The following is an 18,725-nucleotide window of genomic DNA, read 5'->3' on the forward strand; positions in this document are numbered from 1 at the left end:
CTGCTCATCTACTGACTATGAACAGTCGTTTCAAGATGGCAATTAATGCAACAATTATAGATAAAAAGCAACTGCAATCCTTGCGTCTCATATTTCCAACACTAATATGCTGTTGGTCCTCCGTGTGCAGCCCCATACGCAGCAGGGTGCGATGCACTGTGTATTGTGACACATTCCTCCTGTGCCACCATTAACATTTTCTGGGACTGGTGCCACAGTAGACCTTCTGTAGGTTCGGACCAGATGGGATAGCCTTCGTTGCCTCGCGCATTGATGAGCCTTGGGCGCTCAACACCCTGTCGCCAGTTTGTGCCGTTTCAGAGATGCTCTGACCCAGTCGTCTGGCCATAACAATTTGGCCCTTGTCAAAATCGCTCAGGTCTTTACTCCTGCCTATTTTTCTGCATCCAACACATCAACTTCAAGAACTGACTGTTCACTTGCTGCCTAATATATCCCACCCCTTGACAGGTGCCATTGTAACAAGATAACCATTGTTCTTCACTTCACCTGTCAGTGGTTATAACGTTTTGGTTGATCGGTGTATTTTACTAGTTCTGTTGAAAAATCATCCACCTGAAACCTTGTCTGTGTTTTCCCTCCTGCACAGTAAAAAAGGCTCCTCAAGAAGGCAAGTAAAATCACCAAAGACCCACACCGCTCTCAGCTCTCATCTCAGTGCTACCATCGGAAAGAAGGTACAGGAGTCTGAGGACTGTGACCACCAGCTTCAAGCTTCTAGAACCACACTGCATGTACCAGCACACTATTTTGTATTCCGGTGACATATATGTTTATTAAAGGTGTATGTATATTAAAGGTGGATACTGGCACCTTCTTATCTACAAGAAAAGAATGGCCTCTACCTCACTGGACTTGTGCAGATGACAGTAAACCCGACTTAAAATCACTGGAGCTGTGAGGCAGCTCTACTAGCTGTGCCATTGTGGAGGTTAGGTTTATCATTGCCACATATGCAGAGGTACAGCGAAATGCATGCGATCCAATTAAATCGATAATACAGTACATAAATACAATCAACTCAAACTCAAAGTTCAAAAGATAGAGCAAAGGGGATGATACAGGGTGCAGAATGCAGTTCTCAGTATTATAGTGCACCAGTTCCACAGACAGTCCAATGATCGCAATGGGGTGGAGCTGAATCAGATAGTGCCCTAGTTTATGGAAGGACCATCACAGAGGGGAAGATGCTGCTCCGTGTTTGGTGGTGCATGGTTTCAAGCTTCTGCATCTTCTGCTCGACGGGAGGGGGGAGGAGAGGAATGATCAGGGTGAGACAAGTCTTTGATTATAGAGACCCCAAAGAACTTCAGATGTGTAGGAAGGAACTCCAGATGCTGGTTTAAATCAAAGATAGATACAAAGAACTGGAGTAACTCAGCAGGTCAGACGGCATCTCTGGAGAAAAGGAATAGGAGACCCTTCTTCAGAGTTTCAGATGCTGGTATACTAAAAAAGACACAAAGTGCTGGAGTAAATCGACAGGTCAGACAGCATCTCCGAAGAACATGGTGAGAACATTCAGACTGAAGAAGGGTCCCAACCCGAAACGTCGCCCTTCATGTTCTCCAGAGATGCTGCCTGACCCGCTGAGCTACTCCATTTTTCATTATCTTGGTTCAACTCAAATACTGTGTGTATCCAACCTGGCACAGAATATGTCAAACTAGGACAGTGCTGGTTCATGTGGCCACCTCCCTAGGTTTTGGGATTGCAGTTTCAAAGGCCGAAATAAAATGGCCCCAAACAGTCTTGAGGGTGGGGAGGGGGGGGGGGGGGGGGTGGGGGGGTAGAGATTCACACTCTCAACTCCAGCTCTTGTTGATGAGTAGAAACAGCAGCGACTGCATTGCTGCCAAAATATGCTCTCATCTGGTTGTGAAACTAAGTTTTCACATTTCAAAGGCAGGCTGCAATGCAAATCACAGCTAATAAACCAGATTTTTTTTTTTTTTAATGGGTTGACATATGAAAGTGGAATTCATGCTGGCATGCCAATTGAATTTTTTATTTATACCGTGTAAAATAAAAAATATCCTGAACAATCCAGACATTGACCTTTTCAGAAACATATGAAATGAAGATTGCATCTGGTTTTCCATCCTATTTCACCCAGCGTTAATTAAAGTTCTGAATGATTGCCAGTTAGGTTGAGTTTCCAACTTTGAGATGGATGTTCATGTGATAGTAAGCAGGCAGTGGCACTGAAACCTTGTTAAGTAAATCTCTCCAACGCATTCAGATGAACGCTTCAAAAGCCTTTACCTAATTAGGCCTTTCCGTGAACTTTAAAGGATATTATCAAGTCCTGGTGGAATGAGATGGAGGTGTAAATGCTTTCGGGGTTATGAACATGGCACTGCTTTTACTATTAAACGGGGAAAATTCTGGTGCGCACCATTAAACGTCGGGTAACCCACCATCAATTTTTTTCCCAAGTGATTGCTTCACTTCTTGCTCAGTTGGTATCACTCAGATAGTTGGAACTGCAGATGGTGGTTTACATATAAAAAGACACAAAGTGCTAAATGGGAACCCGGGGAGCAACGTTTTCACACTAAGGGTGATGGACTGGTAAATGGAACGAGCTGCCAGGGAAGGTCGTCCAGGCAGGTACTATTACAACATTTATAAGACATTTGGACAGGTGCATGGAGAGGAGGGGTTTAGAAGGATATGGGCCAAATGCAGGAGGGTGGGACTTGTGTCGATGGGGCATCTTGTTTGGCCTGGGCAAGTTGGGCCGAAGGGCCTGTTTCCACGCTGTATGACTCTACACAGAATGAAAGGGAGAAGGGTTTGATTTCCTGTTTTGTGTCGCAATGTGTCAGCTGAATTGACATTTAGGGAGTGAAATAGATTTAATAATAATATTTAGGCTTGGTCGCACACAATCTTTATCTCTGCTAATTACTGCACCCAGTAACACTGAATAAATATTTAAAAGAACATACATCACCAAATCTGATTTTCACATTGATGCGATCAAAAGAAATCTCACCAACGTCTCTCCTTCCTCCGAATGGTTCAGGAAACCTGGCATGAGGCCAAATACCCTTTTGACCTTCCACAGGTATCAGTGGAGAGTACATCGATTGGTCTGAAGAAGGGTCTCGACCCGAAACGTCACCCATTCCTTCTCTCCAGAGATGCTGCCTGACCCGCTGAGTTACTTCAGCATTTTGTGATACACTGACTGGTTACATCATGGTCTGGCTTGGTAATGCAAAACCTCAGGAATGAAGGAGGCTGCAGAAAGTGGTGGGCATTGCCCAGTTCACTACGGGTGAGGTCAGAGACGTTTTGCTCTCTGCTCTCCATCTGCCGTCAGGCCTTGAGAATAGAGAAAACCGCATTGGAGGGAATACAGACACAAGTACAGGGCGGCACGGCGGTAGAGTTGCTGCTTTAGACCGTCAGAGACCCGGGTCTGATCCTGACTACAAGGTGCTGTCTGTACGGAGTTTGTACGTTGTCCCTGTGACCAGTGTGGGTTTTCTACGGGAACTCCAGTTCCCTCCCACACTCCAAAGATGTAAATGTTCGTAGGATAATTGGCTTGATAAAATTGTAAATTGTACCTTGTGTGAGTAGGACAGTGTTAGTGTACAGGGTGATCGCCGGTTGGCGTGGACTTGGTGGGTCGAAGGGCCTGTTTCTGCGCTGCATCTCTAAACTAACATAAACTAGGCTAAACTACACTACAGAGGTTCGACAGACTCGACTGCGGTGCTGAACAGATCATTGCATATTTCATTGGCTTCTCATATAATTTTTACTTACACAGTTCATCTCCTTTAAGCCAGTGTGTTTTGGTGCTGGTATTGCCAAGAGCTACCAAGAGACATCCTGGAAAGGACGGATATTCTATTTCTCAATTAGCTTTTTTGAGCTGCATCTACAAGAATACTTTCCCACCATTTACGTTTAACTGGAAGAAGTGCACAAATCATCCATCATTAGTACAGTTGCTTCCTGTATTACTTCATAGAAACATAGAAAATAGGTGCAGGAGTAGGCCATTCGGCCCTTCGCGCCAGCACCGCCATTCAATGTGATCAGGGCTGATCATCCAGAATCAGTACCCCGACAGTTACATCCAACTCTCTCTTAATACATCCAGTGAATTGGCCTCCACTGCCTTCTGTGGCAGAGAATTCCACAGATTCACAACTCACTGGGTGAAAAAAACGTTCCTCATCTCATTCCTAAATGGCCCACCCCTTATTCATAAGTGATAGGAGCAGAATTAGGCCATTCGGCCCATCAAATCTACTCCACTATTCAATCGCGGCTGATCTATCTCTCCCTCTCGACCCCATTCTCCTGCCTTCTCCCCATAACCCCTCGACACCCTTATTATTCAAGAATCTGTCAATCTCCGCCTTAAAAAGACTTAACGACTTGGCCTCCACAGCCACCCGTGGCAATGAATTCCGCAGATTCACCACCCTCTAACGAAGGAAATTCCTCCTCGCCTCCTTTCTGAAGGAACGTCCTTCTATTCTGAGCCTATGCCTCCTAATCCAAGACTCCCCCACTAGTGGAAACATCCTCTCCCCATCCACTCTATCCAGGCATTCCATTATTTGGTAAGTTTCAATGAGGTCCCCGCGTCATCCTTTTACTTTATGGAAAGCGGGCGGAAGAGTTTATAAAGTATTAGAGACACAAGAGATTGTTGATACCCGACCTTGAGCAAAAATACAACATAATATAAAATATTAAAACATTTTCCGATTAGATTATAAAACACAAGGTTCAGTGATCTTGAAAGCCAGACAATGATTATCCCCGATTGTTTTAACTGTAACTGTGCAACACTCACGATGCTTCTCATCATCTTGTCGCCACTGCTGAAGGTGACTGCTAACATGGAAGCACATTCCTCTGCATAGAATGGCATGTGGCCTTCTTCATCCACGGCCCCTGGAGAGAGACAGAACAGATTAAAGCTGAAAGCACCTCGGAAAATAGCGGGCAACCAAGTATTCACTCTGCTAGTTCGGCAGCAGGAATTAAACCAGGGCCCGCTGGCCTTTCAAGGAGCAACGAACAAACACAGGTGGAAATACAAGGAACAGCAGACGCTGGAACCTTGAGTAAAATAAAAAGTGCTGGAGTAATTCTGCTGGCCAGGTGGTGTCGGTGGAGGGAATGGAGAGGTGATGTGTCAGGTCAGGACCCTTCTTCAGACTGATCATAGAGGAGAGGGGGGGGGAAGACGCTGGAAAAGGGAGGCGTTTTGTACCAAAATATACCTGTAGTTACTAAGAGTATGTAATCCACTATTTATTAGTTTCACATAAAAAACATACTAGAATAGCAATATAACTACGGTTGCCTTCAGGTTAAAATGTAATGGTTTCTTGCAATCTCGTCCACTGCTACATCTTCTGGGTACACTGCTGTACCTGCCACTCAAGCTCTGAACTTCTACACACCCCTTTGGTGTGCCTTCAGGACTCAAGGCTCTGCAAATCCCTCCTACACCACTCTTCCCTTCAATAACACGCTCCCCAAAACCCACCTCTTTGACCAAGCGGTTGGTCATCTTAGTTAGTTACTTTAGTTTATTGTCACGTGCACCAAGGTGTCGTGAAAAACCTTTTTTTGTTGCTTGCTATCCAGTCAGCAGAAAGACAATACATGATTATAATCTCGCCGTCCACCTTCCCTAGGTATCTCTTTGTGTTCCACTATCATTCTTAGTTTGAACGCGACCCTGTGAATCACCTTGACTCAGACGTTCAGAATAAATGAACACCGTCATTATTTCAGATTTGTAACACCTTCGTTTTCTTTCCCTTTCAAAACCAAATAATCGGCTTGAAACCACAACTTCCTCTTGACCAAACCCAAACAGACTAAAGGAGGAGACGAGCGAGAGAAGCTACCAAGATTTCCTTCACACTAATTGCTTGCTCTTCAATGGTGGAATTGCATTCTCAATAGATTATTGCAGAGCAGTTTAGATTTTAGACTTTAGAGATGCAGCCCTTTGGAAACAGGCCCTTTGGCCCACTGAGCTCACACCGACCAGTGACAGCCCTGTAGATTAGGGACAATTTACAGAAGCCAATTAACCTACAAACCGGGTATTTATTCACAAAATGCTGGCGTAACTCAGCAGGTCAGGCAGCATCTCAGGAGAGAAGGAATGGGTGACGTTTCGGGTCGAGACCCTTCTTCAGTCTGAAGAAGGGTCTCGACCCGAAACGTCGCCCATTCCTTCTCTCCTGAGATGCTGCCTGACCTGCTGAGTTACTCCAGCATTTTGTGAATAAATACCTTCGATTTGTACCAGCATCTGCAGTTATTTTCTTACACAACCTACAAACCTGTACATCTTTGGAGTGTTGGAGGAAACCGGAGCACCCGGGGAAAACCTACGGGTGAACGTAGGGAGATGGGGGGAACGTACAAACTCCGTGCAGACAGCACCCCGTAGTCAGGATCGATCCTGGGTCTTTCTGGCATTGTAAGGCAGCAACTCCACCACTGCGCCACTCTCGGGCACCAGAGATTTATGGTACAAGCAGTTAAATATAACCACTCCTATTGCTATTGTCCATTCTCGTTGAAATATGTACTTAGATATTCAAGGATAAAGTTGAGAAGTTAATTATATTTTCAGTCACTTGGTGTACTACATTCAACAGAAGCCAACATTCCAAAGTAAAAATTCTGGGCGTTGGATTAAAAGGAGGTCACCTACTCTCAAGTGGAAAAGCTGCAAGAGATTACATTGTTATGTGATATTCAAAATAAAGGCCGATGTTTATCTAGCACTTTTCTCATTCCTATCAGAAGCCCCAACATGCTTTACAACCAATTGCACACTTTTGAGCAAGCACTGGAGATAATATCCACATGCTCCAATCAAGGGAAATTACATGGGCAATAAATCAAATTGTTCAGTCTTTAGACTTTAGAGATACAGCGCAGAAACAGGCCCTTCGGCCCACCGAGTCCACGCCGGCCAGCAATCACCCCGTACACTAGCACTATTCTACACACACTTGGGACAATTTACAATTTACAGAAGCCAATTAACCTGCAAACCTGCATGTCTTTGGAGCGTGGAAGCACCCGAAGAAAGCCCACACAGTCACAGGGCAAATCTACAAGCTCCGTACAGACAGCACCCGCAGTCAGGATCGAACGCAGATCTCTGGCGCTGCAAGGCAGCAACTCTACGCTGTGCCACTGCCAGTTATATTTCTGTCAAGACGTTACCAGGTAGGCCACATATCGTGTGCAGTTCTGGTCATCCCATTACAGGGTGGATGTGGAGGCCTTAGAAAGGGTGCAGATGAGGTTTACCGGAATGCTGACTGGATTTTATGGTAAAAGCTACAAGGAGCAGTTGGGCAAACTTGGATTGATTTATCTTGGACATCTGAAGCTGAGGGGCAATCTGACAGAATAATTACATTATGAGAAGCGTAGATAGGGCAGGCAGTCAGAATAATTTTCCCAGAGTGGAAGTGCCCACATCTAGAGGGCGGTCACGGTGGCACAGCGGTAGAGTTGCTGCCTTACAGCGAATGCTGCGCCGGAGACTCAGGTTCAATCCCGACTACGGGTGCTGTCTGTACGGAGTTTGTACGTTCTCCCCGTGACCTGCGTGGGTTTTCTCCGAGATCTTCGGTTTCCTCCCACACTCCAAAGACGTACAGGTATGTAGGTTAAATGGCTGGGCAAATGTAAAAATTGTCCCTAGTGGGTGTAGGATAGTGTTAATGTGCGGGGATCGCTGGGCGGCGCGGACCCGGTGGGCCGAAGGGCCTGTTTCTGCGCTGTATCTCTAAATCTAAATCTAGAGGGCAGAGTTTAATGTCAGAAGGGGAAAGATTTAAAGAAATGCGCAGAGTAGGTTTTTCTTCATGCACAGAGTTGATGCAAGATATCTGCAACGTGCTGCTGGGCCGGCGGTGGAAGCAGACATGACAATGGCATTTAAGAGGCTTTGATATAGGCACATGAATATGCAGGGCCATACCTCAGAAGTAGGCAGAGGAGATGAGTTTAACTTGGCATCAGGCTCAGCAAAGACACTGTGGGATAAGACCTGGTTTCTGTGCTGTTCTATGTTCTGGTGTACCAACTGACCTGAACATTGAGAGTATGGAGGAATTTTAAACCACAAGGGAATGTCAGAGCTCCGATTGATACAGGGTCATGGGAATGTCAGGCAATGCACAAATTTGGAGCGAGGTTTGCCAAGTTGGGCAAAATAAAGTATTTTATTTCCTCTGTTCATGAAAATAAGTTCATAAATTCTAGGAACAGAACTAGGCCATTCAGCCCATCAAGTCTACTCTGCCATTCAATCAAGGTTGATCGATCTTTCCCTCTTAACCCCATTCTCCTGTCTTTTTCCCCATAACCTCTGACAACCTAATCAAGAATCTGTCGATCTCCGCCTTAAAAATACCCAACGACTTGGCCTCCACATCCGTCTGCGGCAATTAATTCCACAAATTCACCACCCTCAGGCTAAAGAAATTCCTCCTCATCACCTTTCTAATGGTCTGTCCTTTAATTTTGAGGCTGTATGCTCTGGTCCTAGACTCTCCCAATAGTGGAAACATCCATTACCATCATCCATTACAATTGTCCCACTCTTAAATCTACCTGTGCGTGAATTGATTGTACTTATTTATAGTAGGATTTGACCGGATAGCACACAAACAATGTTTATTACTGTATCTTGGTACACGCGACAATAATAAGCCAATACTAATGTAGGAGCTATTTACGCTTAAATGAACTTACCAATTGTGACAGTATAGATGGAGTTGGCGTAACCATCATAGTTGCAGTTGTCCTCGTATTGCCCTCCATTGCCACTTGCCACCACGAAGATACTTCCAAAGCCCCGGCGGCCAGCCATAACGCCATGCTGTAAAGCAGCCTAGACAGGGCGCACAAAGAGTTAAAAATCAATCATCGGCAATGGAAAGATGCTCGCACCTTAGTGATGCCCTCGGTAAGGATCATAAACACTCATAGGGATTGCCAATCCAGTCTGTCAATGGTTTGGAGTGGAGGAGGGAACCGCAGGTGCTGGTATACACCGAAGACACAAAATGCTGGAGTAACTCAGCGGGTGAGGCAGCATCTCTGGAGAAAAGGAATAGGTGATATGTCAGGTCAGGTTGCAGAACGGTCTTGACCCGAAATGTCAGCTATTCCTTATATCTCTATCTCCAGAGATGCTGCCTGAGTTCATCCCAGACAGGGATGAACAATTTTTGGAGTTCATCCAGGCGGTCTTTAAATCTTTGCCATTGCATCTCCACCATCAACCCTTTAAGTATAATTTGCCAATCTATCTTTGCTGATTCCTGTCTCATTCCTTCAAAGTCTACTTTCTTTAAGTTCAGGACCCTAGTCTCTGAATTAACTGTGTCACGTTCCATCCTAGTGCACAATGCCATCATGTTATGGTCACTGTTGCCCAAGGGGCTTTGCACAACAAGATCGCCAACTGATCCTTTCTCATTACACAATACCCAGTCCAGGATGAACTGTCCTCTAGTCGGTTCTTCTACATATTAGTTTAAAAAACCATCCTGTATACATTCCAAGAAATCCTCCTCCTCAGCACTGCTACCAATTTGGCTGGCCCAATCTACCCATACCAATTCTACAGCATCCAAGGTAATGTCTCTCCTTGCTATTGCATTAATCTCCTCTTTAACCAGCAATGCTACCCTACCTCCTCTTCCTTTCTGTCTATTCGTCCTGAACATAGAATACCCTTGCATGTTTAGCTCCCAGCCTTGGTCACCCTGGGGCCATGTCTCCGTAATTCCAGCTATATCATATTCCTTAACTACTAACTGCACATTCAATTCATCCACCTTATTACGAATGCTCCTCGCATTGGCACAAAGCTTTCAGGTTTATTTTTCTTTTCTCCCTTCTACCGTTTGCTTCTGCCCTCCTTTCTCCTTGCATTGGTTCCCATCCCCTGCCCTGTTAGTTTAAACGTGACCTTTCCTACACTCTCTTTCCCGTTAACTGCACGCATACGCTTCCACGTTGTTGACTCCACCCCCCCACTGTTTAGTTTAAACCCACCAACAAACCTGCCTGCCAGAATGCTGGTCCCCCTCCAATTAAGGTGCAACCCGTCCCTTTTGTACAGGTCACCCCTGCCCCAGAAAAGATCCCAGTGATCTAGAAATCGAAATCCCTGCTCCCTGCACCAACTCCTCGGCCATACATTCAGATCCCCTATCTCCCTGTTCTCACCCTCACTAGCACGAGGTACTGGAAGCAACCCAGAGAAAACCACCCTAGAAGTCCTGATTTTCAGCCTCCTACCTAGTAAAGTATGAATACTTTAAACGGTCAATAATATACTCAGTAGATCCATGTGGTACTTGATGCTTGTCTCCATGGATAACAAATGTAGAAAACAGGTGCCAATCCTTTTTCTTTTAACTGGGAGCTAAACATGCAGCGGTATTCTATATTCAGGAAAAATAGACAGAAAGGAAGAGGAGGTAGGGTGGCATTGCTGGTTAAAGAGGAGATTAATGCAATTGCAAAGAGAGACATTAGCTTGGATGCTGTAGAATTGGTATGGGTAGATTGGGCCAGCCAAATTGGTAGCAATCTCTCTGTCGTCAAACTCCTCAGCCAGGTCTTCGCCAGCTGAGTGAAGCTCATTTGCGCAAGTGGCAATGTGATAGAACTGCTCAGCAATGTGCTGAAGGCTAGTTAGGTTGAGACGCAGCTACCATAGACTCAGCCTGCCTATTTAATACTCTCACTAGGGACAATGGAAGCATTTCTCCAAATAAGGCTAGGACCAGGCCGGTTTGGGAGGGAGGAGAATTCACAAAAAGTGAAGAATCGAGGATCTGGCCAATTTCCAACAACCCTTCATGGCAAATAGGAAGATCAGATCAGGACAAGGCCAGGCTGGTTGCAATGTTCCAACATTTATATTACCCCACACTGATGGATGGACACTTTGGGAAAATGGTCGAATGAAAGAGGGCCAAAGACGGACATTGAGCCCATCCAGTCCATGCTGGCACTTTGGAGAGTTTAGTTTAGAGATTTAGAGATACAGTGTGGGAACAAGCCCTCTGGCCCACCATCCATCGATGACCCTACACTAATTGTACATTGTCCCACCTACACACTCGAGGCACTTTATAGAAGGCCTGCACACTGGCACTATCCTCCACACAAGGGACCTTACAGTTTATACCAAAGCCAATTAACCTACAAACCTGTATATATTTGGATTATGCGAGGAAGCTGGAGTACTCGGAGAAAGCCCAGACAGCACCCATAGTCAGGATCGAACCCGGGTCTCTGGAAGGCAGCAACTCTACCACTGCCCGACTGTGCCGCCATAGGTTAGTTATTCAAACTAACCTATCCACTAAACCACAAGGGTGAATGTAGGGGGAAGGAGAGAGGGAGGGGAAAAATAGGTGGGAGTTCAGGGAGAGCACAGGGAAGGGGAGGGCAGGGAGAGGGGGTGTGGAAAAGAAAAAAAGTGGGAAAGCTGGCGGGTTGTTAGAGGTGACCTAATATTGGAGAATTTAATACATGTTGTACTATGACAGCATGGAAATCGGTTCTTCGGCCCATCGTGTTCAGAACGACCTTCAATCACCTGCATACACTAGTTCTATGTTTTCCCCACTTTCTCAACCATTCCCTACACACTACGGGGCAATTTTACAAAGGCCAATTAACCTACAAACTGGCATGTCTATTGGGATGTGGGAGGAAACTTGAGCACCAGGAGAAAACCCACGTGGTCACAGGGAGAACATGCAAACGTCACACACAGACAGCACCAGAGTTCAACATGGAACTGGGGTCTCAGGTGCTGTGAAGCAGCAGGTCTACCAGCTGAGCCACTGTGCTGCCCGGAGGCCAGTGAACATCAGGAATACTCTGCCTCCAAGGGTAGTGGATGCCACAGCATTAGATATATTCAAGGTGGAGATGGATAAAGATTTGAACGATCGATGAATGGAGGTTTATAGAGGGTACTGCCGCAGGGGAAGAGTGGAGGCCAGCATAGATCAGCAATGATCACATTGAATGGTAGGGCAGGGTTGAGGAGTTTGGCGGCCAACTCCTGCTTGTGATTGTTCAAAAGCAAATAGTTTCCTTTATTTCCCTCCAAAGCCAGGGGGTGGCACGGTGGCGCAGCTGTAGAGTTGCTGGCTTACAGCGCCAGAGACCCGGGTTCAATCCTGATGATGGGCGCTGTCTGTACGGAGTTTGTACGGTCTCCCCGTGACCTGCGTGGGTTTTCTCCGGGTGCTCCGGTTTCCTCCCACACTCCAAAGACGTACAGGTTTGTAGGTTAATTGGCTTCAGTATAATAGCAAATTGCCCCTGGTGTGTGCAGGATAGTGCTCGTGTACGGGGATCTCTGGTCGGCATGGAATCGGTAGGCCGAACGACCCGTTTCCAAGCTGCATCCCTAAAACCAGCTGTGGCACCTTTGATAGCACATACAACTGAGCCCACAATTTGTGGGTTCAAGACCCTCCCCGGAGAATCAAGCACAGATTTTGTCAGTGGAGTAGTCAGTGCTAACTAAAGACAGGACACAAGGTTAAGACAAGTGCAAACAATGTTAGAAAGTGGGTGCTTAAAAATTATTTATTTTGCACAGAGAACTGAATTTTCTGTTATAAAGCATTGTTTCAACAGGACAAAAAAATATATTTTATAAAAGATAATCCAGTAGTATGACAATTCCCCTCTATATACTGCACTCCAAATATAAGGCAAAGCTTTTTATTAAGGGTGGATGTCTGACTCACTCTTTAGGGAGTCTATTTGCTTTGAGCTCCTTGCTTGATGGGTTAGATGATGCTGTTCTGGTCATTAACAGCTTTGATGCCAACAGCACATTCCAATCATTGTACCTCAGCCTTCTTAAAAAGCATACTCACATAATTTAATCAGAAATGTGAAGCTACTGTTCCAAACCCTTTTATGCGACCTTTTCAGATTTTTTTTTGCTGAACTCACACTGCAATCCTGTCCTTATACTGCCACCTTTTCAAAGTAGTGCAAGTGTTCGCTGTTTGCCATTCTATTCAGCCAAACAACCCTTTCAGCTTGCTTTTATTCAAGTAAACCCACTGTGGCTCAGCTAGCTCCAAGCTTATAAAAGAAGAGTACATCTTATGGCAATGAATTGGCAACAAACTTCCCAAAAAGTGCAAGTTAGTTTTGCTGTGTTGGAGTGACAGAAACAGATGTAAAATTACAAAAATGTTGCGCTCCAAATCAGGATATTTTAGCCTTAAAGCTAGTAGTAATCTTTTGCTCGACCCATGCACCTTTTACAGAATGCATCCTTTTCATCTTTATTAGTTCTAGGAGAAGAATGAGACCATTTTGCACATCAAGTCTGCTCCACCATTCAATCATAGCTGATCTATCTTTCCCTCTCAACCCCAGTCTCCTGCTTTATCCCCATAACCCTTGACACCCTAATCAAGAATCTGTCAATCTCCGCCTTAAAAATACCCAACGACTTGGCCTCCACAGCCGTCTGTGGCAATGAATTCCACAGATTCGCCCCCCTCTGACTAAATAAATTCCCCTTCATCTCCTTTTATTCTGAGGCTATGGCCTCTGGTCCTAGACTCTTCCACTAGTGGAAACATCCTCTCCACATCCACTCTATCCAGGCCTTTCACTGTTCGGTAAGTTTCAATGAGGTCCCCCCTCATCCATTCTAAATTGCAATGAGTACAGGCCAAGTGTCGTCAAACGCTCATCACACGTTAACCCAACCATTCCTGGGATCATTCTCGTAAACCTCCTCTGGCCCCTCTCCATCGCCAACACATCCCTGCTCACATATGGGGCCCAAAACGGCTCGCAATACTCCAAATATGGTCTGACCAGTGCCTTTTGAAGCCTCACCATTGCAATCCTGATTTTATATTCTAGTCCTCTCAAAATAAATGCTAGCTATCCGCTTCTATGTGCTCTAAACCAGTTCACTATATTCCCCCTCGCCCAAGTTCCTGAAGAGTGTTTAGGCAACACTGTCGGGACAATAGCAACAACCTACATTTATAAAGTGCCTTCAAAGGAGCAAAAACCACCCAAGGTTTTTCTCCATGTGTGTTATAGACAAAATACTGCTGCCGAGTCACATTAGTCTAGCTTAGTTTATTGTCACAGGTACAGTGTCATTTAAGGTACAGTGAAAAGCTTTTTTTGTTGTGTGTTATCCAGTCAGCGAAAAGACTACACAATTACATTCAAGCCATCCACAGTATACAGATACAGGATAAGGGAATCACGGTTAGTGTAAGATAAAGTCCAGTAAAAGCTGGTCCGAGGGTCTCCAAAGAGGAACATTGGGACAGATGTCTAAGAGCATCCCAAATAGAGCTAGAGATTGGGGAGAAAGTTCAGGGGACAAGATCGGGCTGACAGGAGAAGAAACCTCTTTGGCCGATCTTTGGAATTCCCCAAGCTACAGCTCTGTGGTTGCTCAGTTGAGTCTAGTCAAGCACCATAGAATCACAGAGACTTACAGCAAGGAAACAGGGGCCTTCTTCAAGAATCATAAACTCACACACAGTAAAGAAACGGGGCCTTCTTCAAGAATCATAGATTCATACTGGTACAGTAAAGAAACGGGGCCTTCTTCAAGAATCATAGATTCATACTGATACAGTAAAGAAACGGGGCCTTCTTCAAGAATCATAGATTCACAGAGATACAGCGGGGAAACAGACCACAATCTGCACCCACCATCAACTACTATAATCCTTCACGTTCTCATTAACTCCCCCCAGTTTCCACCACTTGTTCACGCACTATAGGGGCAATTAACAGAGGCCAAATAACCTATCACTACTTGCATTTATTCACAAAATGCTGGAGTAACTCAGCGGGTCAGGCAGCATCTCAGGAGAGAAGGAATGGGTGACGTTTCGGGTTGAGACCCTTCTTCAGACCCGAAACGTCACCCATTCCTTCTCTCCTGAGATGCTGCCTGACCTGCTGAGTTACTCCAGCATTTTGTGAATAAATACCTTTGATTTGTACCAGCACCTGCAGTTATTTTCTATCACTACTTGCAGGTCTTTGGGGTGTGGGACGAAACTAGGGCACCAACATGAATTGCACATTTCCGACTTGCAAACTGGTTTTCTTATGAACAGTTCTCAGGAACAGAACCCAGTTATAAGCTGGGGAGAAGCTGTACTCATTTTTTCTGTAGGGGGAGCTAGGAAAGTATTGCTGAAGTTATGATCAGATCAGCCATGATTTACTTTTTTTTTTAAAGAGATACAGCGTGGAGAAGGCGCTTTGTCCCAAAGCATCCATGCTGACCATCGATCACCTGTTCTGTACAGAACTGTACAGTAGTTCTATGTTACCCCACTTTCACAAACTAGGGGGCAATTTATCGTGACCAATTAACCTACAAACCTGCACGCCTTTGAGATGTGTGAGGAAACCGGAACACCCAGAAAAAACCCACGCGGTCACAGCGAGAACGAACAAACTCTGTACAGACAGCACCCGCAGTCAGGATCAAAGCCGGGCCTCTGGCTCTGTAAGGCAGCAACTCTACTGCTGCACCACTGTGTCGCCCTCTTGTGCCGACCCAGTGATCAGCTGCTTCAGTGTAAAACACTGGCAGCCAGTGGCACCTTCAACCAGCACAGTGCACGACTTGCTCGACTTTTCACTCTTTATGCAAAAGAAAGTTCCAGTTAAGAATTAGCGCAAGGAGTCTCAATGTTTCCGAAGATAATTCCACATTTAACAAACCTTTGCTCGTTATCTGAAGTGAAATGACTGACAGTCCTCTTTTAAAAATGACCTCAGAAATAGTGGTTTCCTTTGTACCAGCCCAAGGCTTCACATGCTGTGATCAGAACCATCCAGCTAACAGCTGTTTCCACAATTGCCTTAATTATTCCTTTGCAAAAATGGGAGAAGGAATTCCACAATAAAACCTCAAAGCAGTCACGCCAAGCCATGCTCAGTTACAGCCAGCGGTTCTAATCAGTTACGTTGAAAGAACACTACATTGTTAGCAGGTCCATCCAAGCACTCCATGTTACATCCACTGGTCAGATGCAAGCCCGTGATTAATATATTGCCTCTTAACAACCAGACATCCCCTCAGGCTTATGGTACTCAGAAAAACCCCAAGGCGTTACTTTCCAACTTTTGGCAGTGCCGTTACTGAGATTGATAAGCGAGTCAAATGCACCGTAACGTGTGGTACTGAGTTACACAAGCCCCCCCCCCCAAAAAGCTTTCAGCTTTGTTCCAAACTCTGGACTTAGCAAGCCAAATGTTAGCCATTATAGCTGCCTTCCTTGGAGTCAGAAGGTAGTAGCTTCAAGTCCCATCCTAAAGAACCTGATTGCAGAAATCTAGGCTGGCGTTTTAGCACATAGTGAGTATTAGTTTAGTTTAGAGATGCAGTGCAGAGACAAGTTCTTCGGCCCACCGAGACCGGACCAACCACTGATCCCCATACACAAGCAGTATCCTACACACGAGGGACAATTTACAATCAAAGCCAATCAACCGACAAACCTTATGTCTTTGGAATGTGGGAGGAATCCGGAGCACCCGGGGAAACCCCACGCAGTCACAGGGAGAACGTAGAAACTCCATACAGACAGCACCCGTGGTCAGGATGGGACCTGGGTCTCTGGTGCTGTAAGGCAGCAGCTCTACCGCTGCGCCACTGTGAGTATTGAGTAAGAACTTAAAGCCAAGTGCCTGTTGCTCTTGCAGGTGGCCGCAATAAAGTCCACAACGCAGCCGAGTTTTCCCTTATCTCAATACTCATCTGAGCCAACATCAGCAAGAGAAAACCAAACTGATTAACTTATCAGTACCACAATGTTCTTTCTAGGAACTTACTCTGTTCAAGTGGCTGTCACCATTCCTATGCATTTAAGCACTCAGAAGCATACAGCTGTACAGCACAGAAATAGGCCCTTTGGCTCAACTTGTCCATGTGACCAAGTTGACATTCAGGGTGATTCCCACTTTCCTGCATTTGGCCCGTAGCCCTCTAAATTCTTCCTAACCATGCATCTGTTCAAATGTCTGAAACGTTATAATTGTATCCACTTCTATAGGTTCCTTTGGCAGCTCGTTCCGGGGGCAGCACAGTTGTGCAGCACCAGAGACAGGGGTTCGATCCTGACTACGGGCGCTGCATGTACAGAGTTTGCACGTTCTCCCTGTGACCATGTGTTCCAGATTCCTCCCACACTCCAAAGACGTAGAGGTTTGTAGGTTAAATGTCCCTAGTGTTCGAGGTGATCGCTGGTGGGTGGAAGGGCCTACTTCCACGCTGTATCTCCAAAATCTAAAGATATGGACTACCCTCTGAGTAAAAAAATGTCCAAGGCCCCTTTTAAATTTCTCCCCTCTCACCTTAAGCTTATGCCCTCTAGTTTGTGTTCCTTTACTCTGGGAAAAAGACCGTGAGCGTTCACTTTATCCATGTCCCTCATGATCTTGTACACGTCAACAAGATCACCCCTCAGCATCCTGCACTCCAAATAAAAACGTCCCGGCCTCTGCAACCTTGCCCTGCAAGCCAAGGCCAGAGAACATCTGGCGAATCTCCTCGGCACCTTTGCCAATTGAATGACATCCTACCGAGAGCTGTAGAGAGCTTAGGATGCCGAGAAGTTGTAAAGGTGCAATATAAATCTTTAGGGCTAGCAATTAGCCTGAGGATGAAGTACAGGAGGAGGAAGCAGAAGGGGATGGAACTTGACTGACTAAATCCTCTGCACTGCCTTTAAACAGGAGTGGCCAGGAGCACAAGCTTCAATACGTACCATTTGTGGAACAGCTGACACTACTTATTCTTTACTTCAGTTTAGCTTGTTATTGTCAGGTGTATCCGAGGTACAGGGAGAGGCTTTTGTTTGCATGCTATCCAGTCAATGAAAAGACTATTGGCAGCAAGTCAGCGTAGCGATAGAGCTACTGCCTCACAGTGTCAGAAACACGGGTTCAATCCTGACTACGGGTGCTTTCTGTACGGAGTTTGTACGCTCTCCTCGTGACCTCCGTGGGATTTCCCAGAGATCTTTGGTTTCATCCCACACTCCAAAGACGTAAATGTTTGCAGGTCAATTGGCTTGGTATAAATGTTAAGTTGTCCCTAGTGTGCGTAGGATAGTGTTAGTGTGTGGGGATCACTGGTCGGAGCGGACTCGGTGGGCTGAAGGGCCTGTTTCCGCGCTGTATATCTAAACCAAACTATTCAGGGATACAATCAAACTTCCCACAGTGCACAGATAATGGATAAAGGGCACAACATTTAGTGTAAGATGTAACATTTAATTTAGTTTAAAGATACAGAGTGGAAACAGGCCCTTCGGCTCACCGTGTGCATGCCAACCAGCAAATGACCCATACACCAGTCCTATCCTAAACACCAGGGACCATTTACAGAAGCCAATTAACTTACAAACCTGCACATTTTGGGGATGTGGGAGGAAACCAGAGAACATGGAGAAAACCCAAGCGGCCACAGGGAGAACATACAAACTCCGCACAGACAGCACCCAGAGTCAGGATCGAAGCTGGGTCTCTGGTGCTGTAAGGCAGCAATTATACTGTGGTGCCACTGTAACCAAAGTAAAATTTATTGTTTGCAATCATGTCAGCATCAACAT

At 45.6% G+C, this 18,725-nt stretch overlaps 2 protein-coding genes across 2 annotated transcripts in view; one reads left to right on the top strand and one right to left on the bottom strand.

The window, feature by feature from the left end:
- Nucleotides 1-2,290, top strand: part of LOC144608632 (glucose-6-phosphate exchanger SLC37A4-like) — a 14,356-nt gene extending 12,066 nt beyond the window's left edge. Inside the window, exons 4-5 of the mRNA XM_078426605.1 lie at nt 556-755; nt 2,264-2,290. Of these exons, the coding sequence (XP_078282731.1) occupies nt 556-755; nt 2,264-2,290 (227 nt within the window). The remainder of the gene's footprint in view (nt 1-555; nt 756-2,263) is intronic.
- Nucleotides 2,291-3,348: 1,058 nt separating this feature from the next.
- The window catches only part of LOC144608633 (proprotein convertase subtilisin/kexin type 7-like), a 48,620-nt gene continuing 33,243 nt past the window's right edge, over nt 3,349-18,725 (bottom strand). Inside the window, exons 7-9 of the mRNA XM_078426607.1 lie at nt 8,803-8,941; nt 4,850-4,950; nt 3,349-3,354 (exon numbers count right to left, since the gene is read on the bottom strand). Of these exons, the coding sequence (XP_078282733.1) occupies nt 3,349-3,354; nt 4,850-4,950; nt 8,803-8,941 (246 nt within the window). The remainder of the gene's footprint in view (nt 3,355-4,849; nt 4,951-8,802; nt 8,942-18,725) is intronic.

The sequence above is a fragment of the Rhinoraja longicauda genome, chromosome 32 (genome assembly GCF_053455715.1).
Source record: "Rhinoraja longicauda isolate Sanriku21f chromosome 32, sRhiLon1.1, whole genome shotgun sequence".
Classification (NCBI taxonomy): domain Eukaryota; kingdom Metazoa; phylum Chordata; class Chondrichthyes; order Rajiformes; family Arhynchobatidae; genus Rhinoraja; species Rhinoraja longicauda.